The sequence below is a fragment of the Trachurus trachurus genome, assembly GCF_905171665.1.
Source record: "Trachurus trachurus genome assembly, chromosome: 10".
In the NCBI taxonomy this organism is placed as follows: Eukaryota; Metazoa; Chordata; class Actinopteri; order Carangiformes; family Carangidae; genus Trachurus; species Trachurus trachurus.
Window position 1 is genome coordinate 7,613,415 of NC_139894.1, and position 22,081 is coordinate 7,635,495.

The 22,081-nt window shown below is 39.9% G+C and overlaps 1 protein-coding gene across 2 annotated transcripts in view; it reads left to right on the forward strand.

Moving 5' to 3' along the window:
- The window catches only part of gria2b (glutamate receptor, ionotropic, AMPA 2b), a gene marked incomplete at both ends in the record, with an annotated part of 47,602 nt that overhangs the window by 22,188 nt on the left and 3,333 nt on the right, over positions 1-22,081 (forward strand). For both annotated transcript variants that reach the window (XM_083980504.1, XM_083980505.1), the window contains 11 exons: positions 1,706-1,945; positions 10,043-10,239; positions 12,371-12,424; positions 12,521-12,679; positions 15,251-15,418; positions 18,143-18,247; positions 18,347-18,454; positions 18,729-18,935; positions 19,066-19,433; positions 21,010-21,208; positions 21,354-21,601. In XM_083980504.1, the coding sequence (XP_083836630.1) occupies positions 1,706-1,945; positions 10,043-10,239; positions 12,371-12,424; positions 12,521-12,679; positions 15,251-15,418; positions 18,143-18,247; positions 18,347-18,454; positions 18,729-18,935; positions 19,066-19,433; positions 21,010-21,208; positions 21,354-21,601 (2,053 nt within the window). The remainder of the gene's footprint in view (positions 1-1,705; positions 1,946-10,042; positions 10,240-12,370; positions 12,425-12,520; positions 12,680-15,250; positions 15,419-18,142; positions 18,248-18,346; positions 18,455-18,728; positions 18,936-19,065; positions 19,434-21,009; positions 21,209-21,353; positions 21,602-22,081) is intronic.

The window sequence follows — 22,081 nt, forward strand, 5'->3', positions numbered from 1 at the left end:
ATCATCGTTTCTGAAAAAGTCCGTATTGGCCGTCCAGACGAAAACGCTGGGGCGGCGTTTTCAAATTTTCCCACTCTGGGACCCGTTTTCAAAAAATACCGTTTTCACCCCCTGAAAACGCCGGATCCGTGTGGACGCGAGGCCAATCCGATAAAGTATTTATCCGGATTCGAAAAAAACGGGTTCGTCTGGACGGGGCCTAAGTGAGTCTGTCTTATTCAGCAAAGACTTGTGCAAAGACTATGAGAATGAATAAAGAAAAAATATAGTAGGATCCTCTTTTCATTATGTGCTAAGTTATATTCAGCTCTCGTTCATTTTGACCAAAATTGCACCCATGATGCTATTTGATTCTTAACAGTACAACAAAGTGGCTGTAGAGTACTGACTGTTTGTGAACCATCTAAACAGGAATTAAATGGACCTTTCTAAAACATCCCCTCCTAACCTAAAAAAAGAGAGAACAAAGCTTCTGTGTGAATCTGTTGTAAGGCCGCAGCTGTAGTCCTTGAATCTGCCCTCTTTATGTTTCCATTTTATCATTTTGCCACATTTATCACTGCCAGTGCAGATGGCAGAGTGCCTGCAGTACCTTGACCAAGCTGGCTAACGTCTGATGTATGGACTCCCAGTTCACTTTGTCAGCAAGTCATCCCAGTTATATCGTGGAAGAGGAAATTACTCATTAGATGAATTACTTTGGAGGACACACATGTCCAAGTCAATAAGCCTGATTAACTTACATTTGATCAATACGCATTTACAAGAAACATGCCAGTCTGCTGACCCCGACGTAATGTTTGAGAAACTGCCTGCAACCTCAGGATTACTTAGACATTCAGTATTCATGCTTACCTTCAGTCCAGTGTACTGTACCTTTTTTCTGGTCCGCGCATAATGAATGTTAAAGGCCAGCAAAGGTACTATATGTACCCGAGCATGGGTCATGAATTATTGAACAAAGGTGATTTTGCAGAGTCAACAGTATGAGGATGTAATACAAATAATCTGATGCAAGTGCACAGAGGTATCATAAATGCAGGGTGCAGAGCCTAAAAGGATCCTAACAATGGCAATCATTCAAGTTTAATGGCATCTGAAGAATATGTATTCAGGGCCTTATACAGTATAATCTACAGCATGTAGTATGTACTGTATGTATGTTCTCTGCTACGTATTCTCACAGGAGAAACCTGAAATGGTTGGAAATGGACTCAAACAGAAGACATAGATGGCACAGATATCACATATGAAGAATTAATGTACAGGTTTGGTGAATGCTTGACTCGTACTCAACGTCGCTAATTCCCAGTGCATCAAAAAGTCATAGGGCAACTCATAAAACTTTCACATAGTGACTGTTGTACAGTGGATCTTTGAATACAAGCAGTCCCCTGGCAAAGCTTATGGAAAGCTATCCATTAATCAGCTGCAGGAGAAACTGAAGAGATGTCCCTTAATGGCTGTATGCCGCCCTAATGTGCACTAAAGCATTGGAATAAAAGTTTTAACTATATACATGGTTGTGGCAGAGAGTTGTGAAAGAATAACGAGTGAATATTGGAGCAATTTGTTTTTCCAAAAGGAGAAGTGCGACTTGTCTGATGAAACAGTTTCATAATGGAAAATTCAGCATCAAGACCAAGAGGATGTGTGCTAAAAATATATATATAATCAACTAACATCATTCTGTTTTCTGTTTCAGTCTGTTCACAGTTCTCGAGAGGGGTGTACGCCATTTTCGGATTCTATGACAAGAAGTCCGTCAACACCATCACATCCTTTTGTGGGACTCTCCATGTCTCCTTCATCACACCCAGCTTCCCTCTGGATGGGAATCAGCAGTTTATTATCCAGATGAGACCTGATATCAAGGGGCCCCTCCTCAGCCTCATCGAGTACTACAAGTGGGACAAGTTTGCCTACCTGTATGACAGCGATCGAGGTAAGGCTCACACATACGGTTATGTTAGCTTTTGAAAGTTAGCTGCCAGTTCTGATTGACCCAAAGTTGTCATCGATGTTGGCATCTTGAAATGATTTATTTTACAAAGCGTAGGCTGGTGTCATGTGTTGATCTGTCACTCTTTGAAGTTGGATAGAGAGTGCATGAAAAAGCGACTTCCACCCTCATTATTTTGACATCACACTGGCTATTGCCATTTGTTTAGACAAAGGAATTACATTAAACACTGGTTACATGCAAAATACACCATATGCATGTATCAAAGTACAGGTAAAGTGAGGTAAAGAGCAATCAGCTTGTCACATACAATCAACCGTAGCACCGCTTGTGTTAAAGAGTCTGTTATGTGCAATATCAAGGGGAAGGGAGGTTGTCAGAGTCATTTTTGACACACTAGAGATGATATGCCCTTCAGCTGTGAACCCCACCTCCACTCCGCTCTCCCTACGCAGAGGTGGGATTATTTTGCTTCTTATACTCATGATAGGACTCTAGTAGGTCTCTACCAATCCAGTGGATCCAGCCGTCTGTTGTTCAGGAGTTAGTTCACCTAAGATATCCAAGTTATGACAAGTGAATCTCTAAACTGTTAATGAACTGTACTTCTGCGGTGTCTACCCAGAGGGTTTTTCAGTCGTGACTCTCGCATGCATCTGACAGAATAGATAAGCTCCTCCTTTAGTCAGTCCAGCCATCAACTGAGAACACATAACAGCTTGTGTTTTATTCTCTTTGCCCGCAAATGTGGTCTGAAGCATTTATATGTCAGTTATGCCTCCTGGTGTGAGGCATAAAGGTTTTTACTGCCCTTCAGTTTGTCTAGAAAATGGGAAAAGACGTTGCTTTCCTTTGATACTTTTTTAAAAATATGAATATATAGAAATTTATCTTGAAAATAGTCAAGATTTAGTTTTTGTACTCAGGGAGAGCACAACAGTATGTCAAACAAATCACCCCAAATCCCAAAATATATTACATTTCAGAATTGAGTTTGCTACAGCTGGCTTTGGTATTATAAGAAACTTTGAGACATTATTGAAAGATGTGTGATTTGGGAATTGTATAACAAAATCAGGGAATGTATTTTATAGTTAATACCCCATGTTATTTCCTTTTTTTTTTTTTTTAAATGACACTATAATATTGTAGATAGTATTGTTTTGAATTTTATCAGTGTTTCCCCCTCCAGGGATTTAAATAGCAGACCTTTTTACCTGCAGTTAAACCATAATCATTTCTGTGGAGACTGAAAGGATTTTGTATTTTCTTTCTGAGCTCTACACCGTTTCACAATCAAACAGTGAGTTCACATTTGCACCAGTGGGGTTAGCTGGTCCTGTGCTGTTGGCCTGTAGGTCAGCGGTGCTGAGCACTGCTCACCAGAGATAAGCACACCTGCCAACACACACACACACCCAGGTGGTCCGTGGATCCAAACCAGTGACTCTCTGGTTGAAAACTCCACGTCAGTGTCAAGCACCACCAGGCTCCTGGTATCTATCATCCTGTCACACGAACCCTCTCCAAGATGAGCGATAGAGGCTTCGCAGGTGTGACTTAAAATGAAAAGAGGGCACATGCTGAAAGATGGCGCTCATTTATCAGTTTGCTCGTTTAAGTACACACAAATCATTAACACAGCAATAATGAAGTCCTCTCTCGCACTCTCTGTGATGAGTCTGTGCACCTGTAATTGCAATCCTGGATAAGATCATGGAATGCATTTATGCAAGGCAGACAAAGAAGAAAAATTATCCCCCCTCAAACTGTAATATCCAGACTTACCTCATATTCTATTCTGTATCTACTCCTTGGTTCCTTTCATCTGCGAGTCTTTTCTCTTCAACAGTGACGGTGTCAAAGTCTGGAAATGAGATTTGATTTTTCAGTACATCTTTTACTTTATTGTCCAAATGGTTTTACATAGAATACATGGATTACAAGCTGACACTGTGTTTTTTCTTTTTTTTTACTTGAGTGGGCAACATGGGAGAATGTCTGAATGCCACACAGTGTGGCTCTGTAAAATGGCGGACAGCTTTAATACAAAAAAACACACGATTGTCGTTTGCACATTATCTCGCTTTGCTTTGTCATGTTACAATGTCACCTGCTAATCGTCATTCTGTGACTCGTACCCCTGGAGAATAACGCTGCCTGCTGCCGCGCTGAGAAGGAAATCTCCTCAACAGATAGAGTTTCTTTCCGTGTAATTACTGTAACTGCAGTGAAAGAACAGAAGTAAAACCTCAATAGCATCCAGGTACAGTGGAATAACAGTATCGGTTCCTCTTTTTCCCCGTCTAATAAGGGATGCTCGGCTTTCAGGTTTCACTTCTTAAATCCCCTTTGTATTTCTCATTATAGAACAAAAATCAATCGCTAACAAGAGTTTTGGGATCACTTTCAAAAAGCACTTTGAGGGCGTTTAATAATACCTGATGAACGCCTAAAGGTGGCTTACAACATTTAAATAATTCCCTGGCTTAAGGTAATATGAAGTGAAGTGGGATTGCTGCTGTCTATCCACTGGTGTAGTGCCAATGGCTCAAAAGGGACTTAGTTTTTTTTTTTTTTTTTTGTCAGATTTACCTTTAACTCGTTTCATTACTTAAACTCTCCTGCACACACACACACACTTTCCCTCTATTTGTCTCTTCTGCTGTTGCCCCTCTCCCACCTCGTTCCCAGCATTCATAGCTAAGCCTTTCCAGTCAGCCTCGCTCTGACTGACAGCAGAATCAAACAGTGTCCCTCTGTATAATCCGAGGGCAGGTTTCGACCAGCTGCTTTAGATTGTCCTCATACTGACCTGCTGTCCCTACTGTACATCTGCGATGGCACTAAAGAGCCTGTTGTGCATATTTCATCATTGCATGGCTGTCTAATTAGGTCAGTGTGATCCCTCTCATTCCCATGGCAACCAAGTGTGGAGCGAGAGGAAGCGAGAAAGCGGGAGAGAGAGAGATATTGTAAGTGACTGAGCAGGTTATGATGCAAGGCTGTGCGTGGGTGTCTCTCGGGGAGAGGAGGCGATAGAGTTGCCACTGGTTATGATGATTTTTTTTCTCCCTCTGTGGCACATTGAGACTAGTGGATGAACCGACGTCACCGTTTTCAGCTGTCGTAGCGCGTCAGTTCAGATAATGGACGTGTATAAGTGGGTGGATATGTAGTGCTGCTTCTATAATGCATTCCTTTGGCTTACTGAGCATTTATCAGCAGACCCATCTCAGACCTATAACTTTTCCTTTTACACATAGCTGTGATCTTACCCTAAAATAAAGAGTCTAGTTGTCAATTCTTAGCTATGACATCTGCTCTAATCAGCATGTTTCACACCTAATCTGCTCCCATCACACCCAGTTACATCTAAAATAGTGTGTTTCCCTTGGGGTAGCTGCTGGGGCTCAGGAGGTTGCCCACTAATTAGAAGGTTGGTGGTTCAATCCCCTGCTCCTTCAGTCCGCATGTTGAAGTGTCCTTGGGCAAGATGCATAACACCATATTGCCGAGTAGCGTGCGTGTTGGCGTGAAGTATGAATCAGTGAGTGATGGTGTTTGTGAATGTGTTGAAACATGTGAAATGTGATCTACGTAAACCAGCAGTTCTCCAAACTGTAAATTAAAGATGAAGAAGAAAGTGAAGGGAGAAAAAAGTAAATTAAAGATGAAGACTGTGCTGAGATTTTTGCCATATTAACTTATGAAATGATAAAGAGAAAGTTTGAAGTGAAAAGAGATACAGACAGAGGTGTGTCTCTTGCTTCTGGTGGCTAGATTTGATGCCAGGTGCATTTCTGAAAACTGTCTCTAAATCCAGTGCACTTAAGTTGGTAAAACAGCACAGCAGGCTATAAATAAAACCTTAATAGAAACTATGGCAATTCATTTTTAAAGAGGAATCTCCAGACCAGCCAAAAAGACTCTAACCTTAACCAATACCTCCTCGATATGGCATTAATCATTTAAAATATGTAATCTAGCTAATGTAATCTGATCCTCTATGCAGACTCATCCAGTATCAACATTTGGGTAGCCATAGGGTTTTATATAATTAACATAATAACATTTACTTTTGAAAATGGGTTATTGCTGTGGTCATGAAAAAAAAAAAAAAATCCACAGCAGGTGTCTTCATTTTTCTTGACCCTTCATACTCATTTACCGGTTTTGAGTGCATTTAATTAGTATGTTATACAATATTTAGAGCCCCTTACAAATTCAAAGAATTATAGGTCACGGCTGTTCATGAAAGTATAAATGCATTTTTCCTTATTCCTAAGGAAATTACCCACTGGTTCCAGTTCTTTCTGTAATTGCAGCACTGCAGGCAATCATCAAATTCTGTTCTCTTCTCACTCATACAGAGGCAATAACCACTTACCGGTTGATTTAAGTGGTGCTTCAATTGGTGTTATGTACAAAGTGGACAGGTAAACCCTGGGGGAAGGATGTTGGACCTCAACCATGGTGGATGAGTTAGGAAACAATAGCTTGAAGCAAAGAGATTATGTGAAGCAGCATTTGTAGGTATTGAACTTCTTTCCTTTATGCATTATTTATGAGCCTATTCTGGCCTCATTTGAATAGTTTTGCATTATATTATGCTAATGCTCATACATTCACATACATTCATCAAGTCATTGAGATGTTTTTTGATCAATGAACACAAAGTTAAGCTTTTACAGTCAAGGCTGCATGTGTGATCACTGAAAGAGAGGAAATAATCTCTCTCACACAAAATTTTTACTCCCACATTACAACTGTTAATATCCCTTTACTATGTCAAATGGGTGAATAACAAAATGTTACTTTGCACACTAATTCGTGTCTCTTTACTCTCCACAGACTTTATAAATGTAGGGCAATTTGGGGATAAATGTGAGGTCACACAACATCTTTACTCTCCAACGTAGTTTTAGTTCTGTGCCTGTTGGAATGGGATGGCACAATGGTGGCTGTACGCCAAGACACAACATATGTTTCTCTCTAAACAAAAGTGATAATAAACCACTCTTATCCAAGGGGAATACGCATCATGTGCATCATAAAGCAATCTGTGAACTGCAGAGGAAGTCAGTGGAGCCAAGTCTCCACTTGAGTTCTGGATTTAGAGCAGCAACAAAGGTTTTTTATTATACGGTTATCTCAAGGTTCACTGTAGAGACTCTCAGATAATGTCTTGATTGATGTGCCGCAGATTGGAGAAAGAATACCATTATCATTACAATGGTGTATACAGAAGCTGTAATGCATTACTGAGTCAAACCTTTGTGTCTCTGTTGCTCCCATGAGAGGTCACCACAGCCAATCACCATCACCACCCATATTTAATTTGGTAAAGCTTAAGCTGGATGTCCTTCCTGGGACCTGATTGCCAACACAGGAATCCACAGCTCTGGCTCGAGCCTCCTGAATATTACCTGTGTGACTTGGCTGATTTAGTTTGGGAAGTGATTAACTAATTATGTTTTCACTGATTAAATCAATACAAGTAGGTAATTTAATTGCTCAAATATCTTGCCTACATTTAAAGCGTCTTACACAATCAAGACTTTAACAAAAACACAACTGTTTAAATCTTAATTTGTTTTTTAAAGTTTGCTAATGGGCATTTTCACTCTTGGTTATCCAAGTTGGGCTGAAGTGTACCTAAAGTAAAAGTGCTGTTGCTATGGTTTTTCTTGCACTGGTTAAACTGTGTCTTTTAAACTGTGTTTTTAGATGTTCCATTTTTAAATTTTAATGAACACTTAGCAGCCAAATAGAAAAGAACATTTTGTATGATGATGATATAATTGAGCTGGTTATCAAAAAATAATGAACAACGAGGCGACTGTGGCTCCACTGACACGAAGAGGAAGAGGGTGTCTATGTTTAGTTCTGCTCTGTGTTTCATATTGTTTAAACTGAACTTTGTGAACAATGTCCTTATGGTCACTTGGCAGAGCAACGTGAACTATATTTATGTCATTTTTTACAGCTTTCTTTTAATGGAAACCTGTTTTAGCAGGAAAAAATACATAGTAACAGCTGATACAAAGCAGCCTATACTGCTACATTAGAGGCTTTTATAAAAACAAAGCAAATATGACTAAAAATGTGTGAAAATAGCAAAATTGCTCGATATTACCCGCCACATTACATGGACATGTGTAGGACAGCCCCACCTCATACAGAGTTCAGATACTAATCGTCTAAAATTATAAGTCAAGCTTGCACAATCAACATTCACCTTAACATTTAGTTCTTATCCTTGTATTATCTTCGCTGTAGATCACTCTGAATTCCAATTATCTCATTTAATAAACATTGATGAAACAGTCAAATTTAACCAAGACCATAATGACCTGACTGTAATTATGATGTATAGTTCACTCGGATAAAAAGTGCAAGCCTCCATTTTCCTACACACCGTCATAAAACCACCGCAGTGTCGCATGAAATTGATTACATCTGTAATTCACTTCGCTGTAGCAAGGCGGAATGAAACACTCGACCCTTTTATCAAACTGCTCCCTAACTGCCCTCTGCAGACCGGGGATCAATATCAGCAGAGATTCAGCTGTGAAACTAGATAGAGAGGGTGATAGGAATATAAGTTCAAATGGAGACTGCAGTGTTTGGCTGTAACAAACTGTAGTTCTTGTAATTGGATTACTCAGATGTGCAGGTGGTGTCTGTTTAACACTCCCTGTCTCCTTTTACCGGTTTTAGGAGGATAACGTCTGAACCAGAGAGTGCGTGGGCTCATGGAAATACAGTTTTATTAATGCTCATCCACCCCCACAAAAAGCAGTGCTGAGTCGCCTCAGGTGTGGATAAGTTTGTCTGAGGTTCTGAGTAGTCATCACTGGTGGGAAGCCAGTGAGGGATGGTGGAGCGAGGAATGGGATGAGCTCTGTGTAGAAATAAAAATCTTTAGTCGAGATCCACTTACAGGAATTGCTCGTTTTGGACCTTTTTGAGCGTTTCTCACATTCATCCTCAGCAAATAAAGTTTGATTTATTGACATAAATATTTGGTAAGTTTTAGGGATGCACAATAACTATCGGTACGGATAATTATCAGCCTGATAAGCCAATAATTATCCGCAGAGAGAGAGAGAGAGAGATAGATAGATAGATAGATAGATAGATAGATAGATAGATAGATTCATCTTTACTCCAATCCATTTTATTTATAAAGCACACTTTTAAATAAGCAAAGGTTTCCAAAGTGCTGTACAGTAAAATAAAATCAATAAAACATACTAAAAAGGCAAAATACTAAAGATAAAAGACAAAATAAAACATAATAAATAAATGGACTGTCCACCCCAGATAAACTCATTGCATCTTACCCTTTCTTATATAAACTATTAAAAATATTATCTGTTATGAGAAGCAGGAAACTATTGGTATCGGTAGGAAAAAAAAGTGCATCTCGAAAGGTTTTTGTATTTTTACAAGTTATTTTACAGCTCTCAGACAGTGTTGCCCTTGAAACTTAGCTTTGCAGCTCCATGACTGATAAGAAAACAATCTGCCAATAGATGCTGTAATAATACAATTGAAATCACCACGACAGGCAAGCAAGCGACCTTCACCAGAGACTGTTTTGAAAAAGTAGAGTTCATAAATCCAAAACAACGCAGTCACAAAGCAGGAATGTGAAACTTCTTTTGTTGATGCAGACAAGTACATTGTTAGACCCACTTTCCTCCCACACGACAGGTTCATGCCAGATCACCTGTGACTCATCTCGATGAGCACTTTACATAAGGCACTGAGTGTCTGTAAAACCTCCACAGAGTTTGAATAAGCAGCCAGTGAATGCAGCCAATCCGCAATAAAAGAACCATGTTCATCCATGTCTCTTTTTATTCTCCTGTTTGCTGCTGCTTCTGCCAATACTGCGTTTGCTCTCCTGCTTTCACTACTTCTATACCCAAGGTGGTTTTCATTCCCATCTGTCAGCAGGATACCTCTAAAACTTCAACAGTTCTCCAATACTTTTTGATACAAAGAATACATGGATAAACCAGTCAGCCAGAAACTATGAATACATTTTTAATTTTCATCCATCCTCAGGCCTGACGACGCTGCAGGTCGTTCTGGACACAGCGGCGGAGAAGAAGTGGCAGGTGACGGCCATCAACGTGGGGAACCTGAAAGATGAGAGGAAGGACGAGGCCTACCGCTCGCTGTTCCAAGACCTGGAGAACAAGAAGGAGAGGAGAGTGATCCTGGACTGTGAACAGGACAAAGTAAAAGACATCATGGAGCAGGTACAGTACAGTGTAGAGTTTTATTCTGAGCCGGTGACACAGTGGAACATAGACATTATGGGCATCATACACTATACAACATAGGTTTTAATTAGTTTTGCTGGAGCCTCCGCAACAAAGAACAGAACCCACAACATTGCTATTACCTTGTCATGATTTGGGCAGCTGTAAAACAAGTCTTGTGTTGTCCTTTTTTTGAAGTCCCAGTGAGTGAAAGTGCTCTGTATTTCACACCAGCCTCTCAAGCAGCTAAGCTGAAGTCGGATTCAAGTGAAGGAACAACAGATGTCGTTGCCATGTTTTAAGGTGTTTGAACAAATAGGGCACTTACAGTGACAGTCTGCTGTCTGGAGTCAGATTACGGTGGTTTGGCCAAATCCAACCTGTCACTGTTGTAGATATGACATTTCAGATTGTGCTGAGCAGTGAGTGATGCAGGCCTCTAGTTTGACAGACAACACCTGTTGTATTTTTGTTTGTTTGTTTTCTTTCATCTTCTAACAGTCATTCCAGCTTCTATATAGCTATACTTTGTTGAGAGATGAGCTTTTGTCTCCTACATGTCTAGAACTTATGAAAATATAACACTTGATGATGAATTGTTGCTGATATCATAACACTGCAACTGAGTGTTGCCTGAATATATTTTTTTCTGATGTTTTAATGTTTGAAAGCTATTTGAATGCAGAGGAGTGAAATATTCATGTGAATTTTTTTTTTTTTTTTTTTTTAAAGCTTGCTTGATATTTAAAAGAAAAAATTCTGAATGTGTTGCTGTTCCAGTCAGAGTCAATGATTTGACTACTTCATTACACAGAAAACGTCTACTGCAAGAACCACAGTAGAGGCATTAAACTAAGACTAAGATTTCTTGTGATTTACGAGTATTTACTTAGAATATCAATAATGTTTCATCTCATCTACATAGGCTTATTTTAAGTAATATAAATCAAAATATGGAATAAACTAAGACAACTGTAGTCCATGTTACTAAATAAAGAAAGGTTGATTTTAGCCAATTCAAGCACAGAATTGCTACACTCCTCTTTATATTTGGCTATTACCCTTGCTTCCAAAGCAGCTATGATAGTAAAATAAAAGTCTCATTATGTGAGAGTAGCTTTGGGAGGTATAAATAACATCAGGAAATTATCTGCAGCAATTTAAAAACAGTAATGGAATGCAGGAAATGCTAACAACCCTGCCATCCTTTAATTACTCCTGTAGGACAAAAGTGATATTCAGCTGAAATATGTACATTTTATACAGCACACACAAAAACACATGACTCGGGCCAACCAGTCCAGCTGCTGTAGAAAGGCACTATAACAATTACACTAATTGTCTGTTTGGGCTGTAAACAAAACTGCAATTAAAAGCAGAACAGATGCACATAAACAGGTTATTTTTACTCCACCTTTTACCCATGAGAGGGGCTCTATCGATTAGCATTTAAAGCATGCCAACGTCTGTTTAACTGAATGCTGAATGAAATCAATGTCTGCAGCCTCGGTGCCTGTTTATCAGAGGAAAACAGCATTCGTTCAGGACAGGTGGAAGTTTTTATTTTTTATTTTTTTCCCCCATGTCAAAGACATTTACATAGGAGATACAAGACATTATTATTCAAATCTGCTTCAAGTAGCAGCCCTGACAAACGGAGGTGCCACTCAGGCAGTGGGATTAGTTTCAGGTGTGTCATTTATGTGAGGTACTGAAATGGTATATGGCTGAGATAGTTGTTTTCTTCTTTTTTTGCTGTTACTGTGCTGATAAGGAAAGTGCTTTTGGAATTGGATATCTACACTATGTCTAGCCGTATTTGTGGCTGAGACCATTATTTGGTGATAATAGCCTAGACTGTCACCCATGTTAGGCATGAGAGTGACAAATTATAATGTCTGAATATAATAGAAGATTTGTGTAGTTGGAATATTGGTATTATTATTACATTTGTGATTGTTTTATCTACAACTGTCACACACTTGGTCCATTAAGGCGTAACAGTGAAAGTCAATATACAAGTCAAACTTGCTCCCTAAGTGTCTTCTTTGCCTGAGTTTGACATTGTTTTTTTTCTCCAGTGGATGATTTCTTATGTATATGTCTTTCTATTGTTGTGACTCTACAGGTCATCACAATTGGCCGACATGTGAAAGGCTACCACTACATTATTGCCAATCTGGTAAGTTTAAACTGCTTCCACACATATCAGTATTGTCTAACTTGTCATACAGTGATCACAATAACAATATCTGGGTTTTTGTGTTCATGTTTTCAGGGTTTTGTTGATGGAGATCTATCCAAGATCCAGTACGGCGGTGCCAATGTGTCAGGCTTTCAGATTGTTGACTTTGATGACCCTGTGGTGTCCAAGTTTGACCAGCGATGGGAAGCCCTGGAAGAAAAGGAGTATCCTGGCGCCGACAGTAAAATCAGGGTGAGTTTAAGCATGTACACATTCCTGAGTGCTTTGTACACACACACACACACTTACATGTTCTATTCCTCTTTGTTTTCTTTTTTTGAGGTGTGGGATTGTTGGTCGAAACTGCCTTTGCAAGCACTTAAATGTGCTTATGTGGCTTTAATGTGTTTGTTACTTCAGAGTGAATTGTGCTGTCTTCATGTGCTCCCCCCAACTTTACACTCCCATGAACATGTGTGCATTATTGAACACATCTCTCAGTAAAGATTCTTATGCACTGCTTCACAAGCCTACATACATTTCCCCTTGAGCTAAGTGCCCATTGTTTTCATACGTTATAGTTTTTTATATGCTCGCAGTGTAAATGAAAACGGGATTTGAGAAGATAATTTATTATATTTTCTGCTTATACAAGCACTTGGATGTAAATATAATGCCTGCTCTCAGAACTGAACTTGTCTCCCACTCTTCATCTTCTCAAACTTCTAAACTCCACAGCTACTAACATTTGAAATATCAGATGTCACAAAAAAAAACACACTCTCCCACTTTCTGTCTGCTCAATTGTCTCAGTACAACATCCTTTTATTGCCACAGAGCAAAGCTGCTGCAAGTGGATTGAATCTGGGTGAAAAATAACTCTGACATTTGCAACACAGAACAAACTTTAGCGCAGCGAAGAACATAAACACAGCAGATACCAAAAAAAAGAAAAAGTAAAAGAGCTCCAGCACACATAATATACCCTCTAATTATGACAAGATGGCTAAATACCAGACAAGATAATGAGCAAGGGGAGTGGTGATTGTGTGTGTGTATATATGTGTGTGTTGTTCATAACTTAAAAGGGCGACATTTTGTTTTCAGAGTGGCTCATGTTGGTCGTCTTCCTTAGTTCGATGGATGAATTTAAGGTCAGAATTTGGAATAAAAGCCTCTTTTGTCAGCTTATTATTCAAGATAATTGAGACGAGGTTGCACTTGAGATTCACGGTTTAACTTGAGGCACGAACTTGATTCTTTCAGCGTAGATTGCCTCATATCATCACAGGATGGTATTTAGGTGCATGGCTGCTGCTGCTGAGACGAGTCACACAGTCATCTGCAGTGAAGCAAAGCATCTTATTCGTGTTAATTGAGACCCCACAGATTTGCCCCTTTTTGGCCAGATGGAATTTAGTTGCTAGGAAATATCAGCTACGCTTCTCCTTTTAGAAACCAGACGGAAAAGAACATTTTTTGCCTTTCTCAACTCTCCAGTGTCCTTCGCTTTAAAAGAGACAGTGACCCGCCATACTGTTCTCTCTGCACTTTACAGATCACCATTTGATTTTGACAAGTGAAGCTCAGTTATTTTCCTGTGGCGGATTTTTTTTTTAAGAAAATTACTTAATTTTAAAAGAAAAAATCTGGAATAAACTGTCAGCATGTCAAAAAAGACAGTGTACAGTATTAGCCCTCAATACTTACTACTACAGTACACTGTCTGTGCCTCTCTGCCCCACATTCCACGAATTCCTGATGGGGATGTAAATCTTTGAAAAATGGGCCACAAATATATGGTTTAATTTTCTAAAAAGCCTACATAATTTACTAAAACAGCTGGGTGCTGAAGTTTCGGGCAAATGTTGCTCAATGAAGAGTAAATTTCTTCTGCTGGTGATTATTTACAACTGTGCATTTGGAGCTGCAGTGACTAATTTTAGGACAGGGGATGTGAATCCAATATTGCACAGGAATCAGCTGTATCAGGTTTTGGGCTGTACAGTACTTGTCCATAAGGTTGCTGTTTTGGTCTTATTATCATATTTGATGATGATGAGAGAAAAAAAACGAGGATCAGGTGTACTGTACTGTATATGCGTTGATATCATCAGAGGTTAAGGTTGGGAGGCTGATAGGGGTGGGCAAAAATATCGATATGGCAATATATCGCGATACGTTATACCGCGATACGATATCGATATTCAATATTTAAATATCGATTTTTTTTTTCAAAAAAAAAAAAATTCAAAATGTTTTTTTTTTTTTCAATTTTTTTTTCAAATAATAAATCATGTTTCAGACCTAAATCCAATTGAAATATGTTGTTGTAACTTGCACTTGTATAAAATGGGGGCGGCGCTGTCTTATAATGTTACAGAAAATGATTTTTAAATACCATGAATGGAAAATTACATAAAACAAGTTGCTACTGACTTTTCAGTATCATAAAGCACTGTCTTGGTTTACATAAGACATGTTATTAATGTTCATGCACTTTAATGTCTCCAGCTGTACAGTGTTTATTCATTTGTACATTGTACAAAGTTTTGGAATAAATGCATGAGACTTTTTCCTTTTTATGTTTTTTTTTTCATTCACATATATCGTGATATATCGTTGATGAAATTTCTTGCAATATATCGAATATCGCAGATATCGTGTATCGTGATATTATCATTATCGTGGGCCAAATATCGCCACAGTATCGAATCGTGAGTTACCCATATCGTCCCACCCCTAGAGGCTGAGGGAAAAAAGATTCATGCCTCCATGGCAACGTCACAAACTCAATAATCTTTTCCCATTGTCCTGTTGCAGTACACATCTGCGTTGACTTACGACGCCGTCCAGGTGATGACAGAGGCTTTCCGATACCTGCATAAACAGCGCATCGACTTCACCAGGAGGGCTAACAACGGTGACTGCCTGGCCAACCCCGCCGTGCCCTGGTCGCAGGGAGTAGAGATTGAACGAGCACTGAAACAGGTAATACACACACACACACAACAAATAAAAAATACACAGATGCTTTTCTTTGCAAGAAAACAAACAGGAACAAAGATGGGGTGTACTTCACAGACTGATTAAAGACTGATGTTTCTGCCATGCACATGCACACTGACATACTGACAGCAGTTCTTCAGAAGAGAAACAGGCCTACCCACAAACTGTCATCTGAGCTTTGATGCAAGAAAAGATTAGCTTCACTCCCGCTGAGATATGAGACGTGACAGCAAAAGTGAAGCCAAAGTGTTTTCTTTTTTTCTCTTTTCTTTGAGGTTTTCTCAGTTGTTGGAATACAAGTGAAAATTGTTAAGTTAAAAAGAAGTGAAGCCTTTTTCAGCCAAGAGCAACTGATAACAGATATCAATAGAATCTCTGACCTTCAGGTAGCCACAGACAACATTTACTTTATCTGAAATTATATAATTGGTGCGACCTTCAGTACCTGAGGATATAAACTCAATGGAAAAGTCATAAGTAACACGTTTTATAAAGAAAACTGCCCATGGTGTTGAACCAACGGTGCAGGGTCATCTTGGACTTCCAAAAGAGTGAAAAACTAGCTGATGGGATGCTCAAAGGATTTTTCTTTTTTCCGCATCACTGCCTCATCTATCAGAATTTGGAGAAAGTGGAGAAAGTTCCTGAGCTTTTTTATTCCCCCACTCACCATTAGGCACCAACCAGATGTATCCAGCTGTAAGGTTTTAGTGATAATTTAAACATTAGTAACTAACTTCTTAGAGGGCTTTTCAGGGATAATTTGCTGAATAGCTGCCTTAAGCCACACAAGGTCAAACCTGGGAGTACTTGGGTCGGGATGAGAAATTCAGATTATATCTACGGGGCTTGAATGCAGCATTTCTTCCAAAATCAAGTATATCCTTCTCAAAACCTCTTCACTGACATTTGGTTACCCAAGATCACACAGTGCAAGTCCTAATAGCCCTTACCTTTCCATGATTTCCTCAGCGTAAGGAATACGAGGGCGGTTCTATAAGAAGCAGACTTTATATTTTGTTAGCTGTTCCTGGAGGGCTGAGTAAACTTATCAAAGGCCTCCTGTTATTGCTCTCCTCTCCTATAAACTTGCCATGGTTCAAAATGATTTTAAGGGGGCGCTCCATGCTGAGCTACAAAGCAGCAGAAAGTCTTGAGGAAACTATTGGCGTTCCTATTGGGCAGAAGATCACAGCACTGGCACACAGTGTGGTAAAATGTCTGAAAAGCACTTCCCATCTCTTCTCTTGTCAGCAGCCAACTTCAATGATTTTTATCCATTCTCTTCTTCAGGCAGCTAATCAGACTCTATTCAATGCTGACTGCACAATTTGGCTCCATAACTGACAATAAAGACCTTCTCAGAGTTGGCGGCAGACTGGATTGTATTGTTAAAATATTTATCCGCCGATATTGGATCTCAAAAGCCGAGTCTCAAAACCCCAGATTGAGGATTTTGACTACACTATTGAATGGTGATATTGTTCACATCCTCAGATGTAACTACTGGATCTCAGGTGGGATTAAAGTAGTGACAACAGACTAACATTCATATCTAGCCTGAAAGAAATGGAAACCCAAAATGACAGAAAATGAAATGACCATGTTTATACAACAACACCCCAAGCTACTGTGAAGTCAGTGAACCAAAATCCATCATTACCTGTAAAAGTGTAAGAAGACGACAGCTTGCCAGAATGTGAACAAAATGCTGCACATGTGTTTTTTTTTATGAGAAATAAAATCCCTTTCCAATTCTTGGATACAACCTGAAGGATACACCCACTGTGTTTTGATTAGAAACACTGCATTTAACTAACTGTGTTAACATGAACTCCACAGGATACCTGTAAGCCTCCTCCTGGCTCCTCTTGCCTTGGCCCCTCTGCTATTTAGATTTGGTTGCCAATAAGAGAAGAGAAAAGAGAAGACTTCTCAAGCTTTTCAACAGAAAAATAGGATAAGGGCAATCAAAACAGCACCAAGAGTCATCTTAAAAAAAAAACTGTTATTGAAGTTGAAGTTAAAATTACTGGTTGCAAAAGAGATCCTGATCATCGGCCGCACCATGCTTTTTCACTTTTCATTTAACTTCACTAAATCCCAACCTATTGACTCCCCTTGTGGCTCATATCTCACATCTATTCTGGATACGATCTCAGACATCAGTTACTGACGCTTGAATCATGACAAATGTCAGCAGAAAACCCTGCATCTTACATCGAATACAGTTGTCATGGTTATGGAGAAGGTTCAAAGAAACAAGTCAGAGTGGCAGAGATTCAGATTAAAAGGGGGGGGGGGGGGGGGGGGGGACCTGTGTGCGCCAGTCGCCTTGTTGATTGCACTGAAAGAAACCTGAGATGATAGGTTGTTGGAAAATAGCATATTTTCAGTGGTCACCTCACTGTGTAACAGCTGACATCCATTAAAGCTCCAGGTTAAAATACGATCACAGATTTTTCATCTGTCGTTCCAGCTGTACAAATCCACTGGGAAACAGGATCTCTGTTGTAGCTGAAATGTATTCAATTCAATTCAATACTGAAGAAGCTGTGACAATTCACAATGTTGCACAAAATTGTCTTCTTCCACATGAATTTGTATCAAACAACGCACAATGAATTATGCAGGACACACTGAGACACAGTGAAAGCCAGGTTTAAGATGTCGTATCCTAACAGTTACATTTTTGGTCCCTCTAAGGTGCGTGTAGAAGGCCTGACAGGAAACATCCAGTTTGATCAACATGGCAAGAGAGTCAACTACTCAGTGAATGTGATGGAATTAAAGACCAATGGTCCAGTGAAGGTAAGCATAGGAAAGACCCCGTCCACAGCAGTGATGGCATTCAAGAGCAACAGTTTGTATATTGTCTTCATGGATGTGTTGTGTTTTTCTCTCCAACAGATTGGATACTGGAACGAGATGGACAAAATGGCCGTGACCAAATCTGATGTATTTTCCAATGAATCAACAGGAATGGAAAACAAAACTGTTATCGTCACCACCATCTTGGTAAATATTTTAAATATTACAGTGTGACTGCCTGATGAACCACCTCCCTATGAATTTTGTCTCTTGATTTTGTCTCGGCAGCCAGAATAATACCAAGCTACTAATTTCTTCTCGAGGGCGTGCTTTGTTCAAGATCAGAGCCCTCTTGTAATCATAATGACCTGTCAGCCCTGTGTGAAAGCCTCCTCTTTAAAGCTGCTTTTTGCATTGTATTTCAAACCTCTTGTACTGAACAGTGTTTTCTCTTTTTTTTCTTTTTGTCTCTGTCCTTCAGGAAGCTCCATATGTAATGCTGAAAAAGAACGCTGACCTTTTTGTAGACAATGAACGCTACGAGGGTTACTGTGTAGATCTGGCTGCGGAGATAGCGAAGCACTGCGGCTTCAAATATCAACTGAAAATAGTGTCGGATGGGAAATATGGAGCCAGAGATGCAGAGACCAAAATCTGGAACGGGATGGTTGGAGAATTAGTTTATGGGGTGAGTTAATAGCTTCATTTCAGAATGATTTAGAGGACATAGGCTAATGCCTTGTCAATTTATATATGAAATTGAATTGATACATTTTCTGTCAGCTAACTGAGTGTGTGTGTGTGTGTGTGTTGGATAGAAAGCAGATATTGCCGTGGCTCCTCTGACCATCACCTTGGTACGAGAGGAGGTGATCGACTTCTCCAAGCCCTTCATGTCCCTGGGAATCTCCATCATGATCAAGAAGCCTCAAAAATCCAAACCAGGCGTCTTCTCTTTCCTGGACCCACTGGCCTATGAGATCTGGATGTGCATCGTCTTCGCCTACATCGGCGTCAGCGTGGTGCTGTTCCTCGTCAGCCGCTTCAGCCCGTACGAGTGGCACACCGAGGAATACGAGGACGGGCAGATCCAGACCAACGAGTCGACCAACGAGTTTGGCATATTCAACAGCCTGTGGTTCTCCCTCGGAGCCTTCATGAGACAAGGCTGTGACATCTCACCAAGGTGGGTCCAGAGCAATCACCTCTATAATACTCACAAATAAATGAGCCAAGAAGAACTGGTGCCTTCATGTGGTCTTACTTGATTTGATTATTTAGTTTTAGCCACAGTAGGAGAGGGATTATGAGGATGGCAGTGTTGGTATTAAAGTATCTCAGTATTTGGTGGACAAGGACCAGTGGACAAGCAGGATGCTTACAACAAGTTAAAACTCTCATAAATTGTAATTCCTATATACAGCCATCAGACACTTTTTGTTTTGTGGCGGGATGTTATGGTTGGGATGTTACAACCTCAGAGGAACATGAGCACATCTATACACTTTGAGCTTTATTAATATTTTAAGTCATGTTTTACATTGTTATTATATTCATTAGTGTATTAGAAATGAAATAAATGGTTGTATTTCTTGTATTAAACTTGTTTGTGTATCAAGTGAACTTGTAAGAGCACAGTCATGAACTTTACAGAGATTTAGCAACATGTGATATGAGGTATTAACAGTTACTGCAAATGCTGTTAAATTGAGGTCATTAGATCCTACACATTAAAGCAGAAGTAAGCGATCCGGTCGTTTTGGCTAACTTCTTGTCAGCCGATGGAGTTAGCAGTCCCCGCCCTCGTCCCTACGTCACCACATTCACGCGCATCCCTTGGCTGCACACACAGAGAGGGCCGCCCCTTTATGCCGTTCTCTCTTCTCATTGGATAAAGGTTGTAGGATACAAGGAAAGTTTTCTCCTCGGCTTACAGCAGAGCAGAGTGTTTCAGACCAAACACTCTATATAAGTGATTGCTGTCGGAAGATATAACTATTTAATATTAACACAAACATTCCGCTTACTTCTGCTTTAATATTTAACATTAAAGCAGATATCAGTGGAATGTTTTTGTTAATATAAGTCCTAAATAGTCCTATTTTCCGTCAGCAATCACTTACATGAAGTATTTCAGCCTAAACACGAGTCTCTCCGTCACTCTGCTCTGCTGTAACCCGAGGGGAAAATTTTCCTTGTGGGATACAAGTGTTATCCAATGAGAAGAGAGAACGGCATGAAGGGCTGTGTGTGCAGCCAAGGGATGCGCGTGAATGTGGTGACGTAGCACGAGGACCAATTGATGCCTGACAAGGGCGGGGGCTGCTAACTCATGGTGCGTTCAAGGAAACTCGTACTTTGTGTTTTTCCTTCCTGTGAAGTCATACCAGTTCGATCTGGTACGAGTTCACGGGTCGGAAGTTACGAGTGGCCGTTATAGGGAACTTTCACAGACAACAGGACGGTAAAAACACGAGCTACGGGTTACCTGGAACGCTACCAAGTCGTAGTTGTGACTTGAAGCTGTAACTTACGGTTTCAAAAGCCTGCCTTGAACGCAGCATTAGCCGAAACGGCCGTGCCAGTGATATCTGCTTTAATTTAAGTATAGATTTAGTATTATTGGATACTCAGAAACTACTGTAGTGGTATAAATATAAAATCCGCCCTTGTTAAAAAAAAAAATGTTTTGTTTACTGTAAGTCTTCTGACTTATGCATCACAGACAGACAAAAACACTTTATTTTTTCTCTTTGCAACAGATCTCTGTCTGGGCGTATTGTCGGTGGTGTCTGGTGGTTCTTCACTCTCATCATCATCTCCTCCTACACGGCTAACCTGGCTGCTTTCCTGACTGTCGAGAGGATGGTGTCTCCTATTGAAAGTGCGGAGGACTTGGCAAAACAGACTGAGATAGCCTATGGCACTCTGGACTCCGGTTCTACCAAAGAGTTTTTTAGGGTAAGATATACTCTGCATTTCTCCAAGTACATCATATATTCTTGGTAATATTTAGCATTATTCAACATTTTCATGATAGAGCAGTCAACACATGAATTAGAAAGGAGCCCGGATTAATTGCAATATTCTTCATCTCTTTCAACAGCGCTCCAAAATTGCCCTCTTTGACAAAATGTGGACGTACATGCGCAGTGCGGAGCCCTCTGTGTTTGTGAAAACCACAGCAGAGGGGGTTCTGAGGGTCCGCAAGTCTAAGGGGAAGTACGCCTACCTGCTGGAGTCCACCATGAACGAGTACATCGAGCAGCGAAAGCCCTGCGACACCATGAAGGTGGGAGGCAACCTGGACTCCAAAGGCTACGGAATCGCCACGCCGAAAGGATCCTCATTAAGGTGGGTGGAATAGTATAACAATGTGTCCAATGTTGTTATAGTATCCCACCTACCCTGATGTAGCTTTGCTTATGTGTCTCTGGTTTGTATGAGGAGATGAGGTAACGGCCCTATTCCCCTTGAAATTCTTTATAAACCATTGCAATTTATTGTAAGTCGATAAATTGCAAAACAAAAATGTCTAGTCACTTTTGAACTTTTTTGAATAATTGACAAATTTCTTTAAGAGTTTCCCAGCTCATTATTATTAATGGCTTACTTCACATTTTAGACTCATTCCTCTTGCCCAGGCTGGATTTCACCTGGGTTTTTACGGCCTAATCTAATTAATCACTCTTATTCATAAGATTTTGAATCTTTAATTTGACCCTTTTCTATTGCTTCATCCATTTAATCTAAATTTAGATTGCTCTCCTGCAAAACAGTCTTTCTGTTTAGTACTGTCTTAGCTTACAGTATGTCTTTTTCTATGTTTCTACA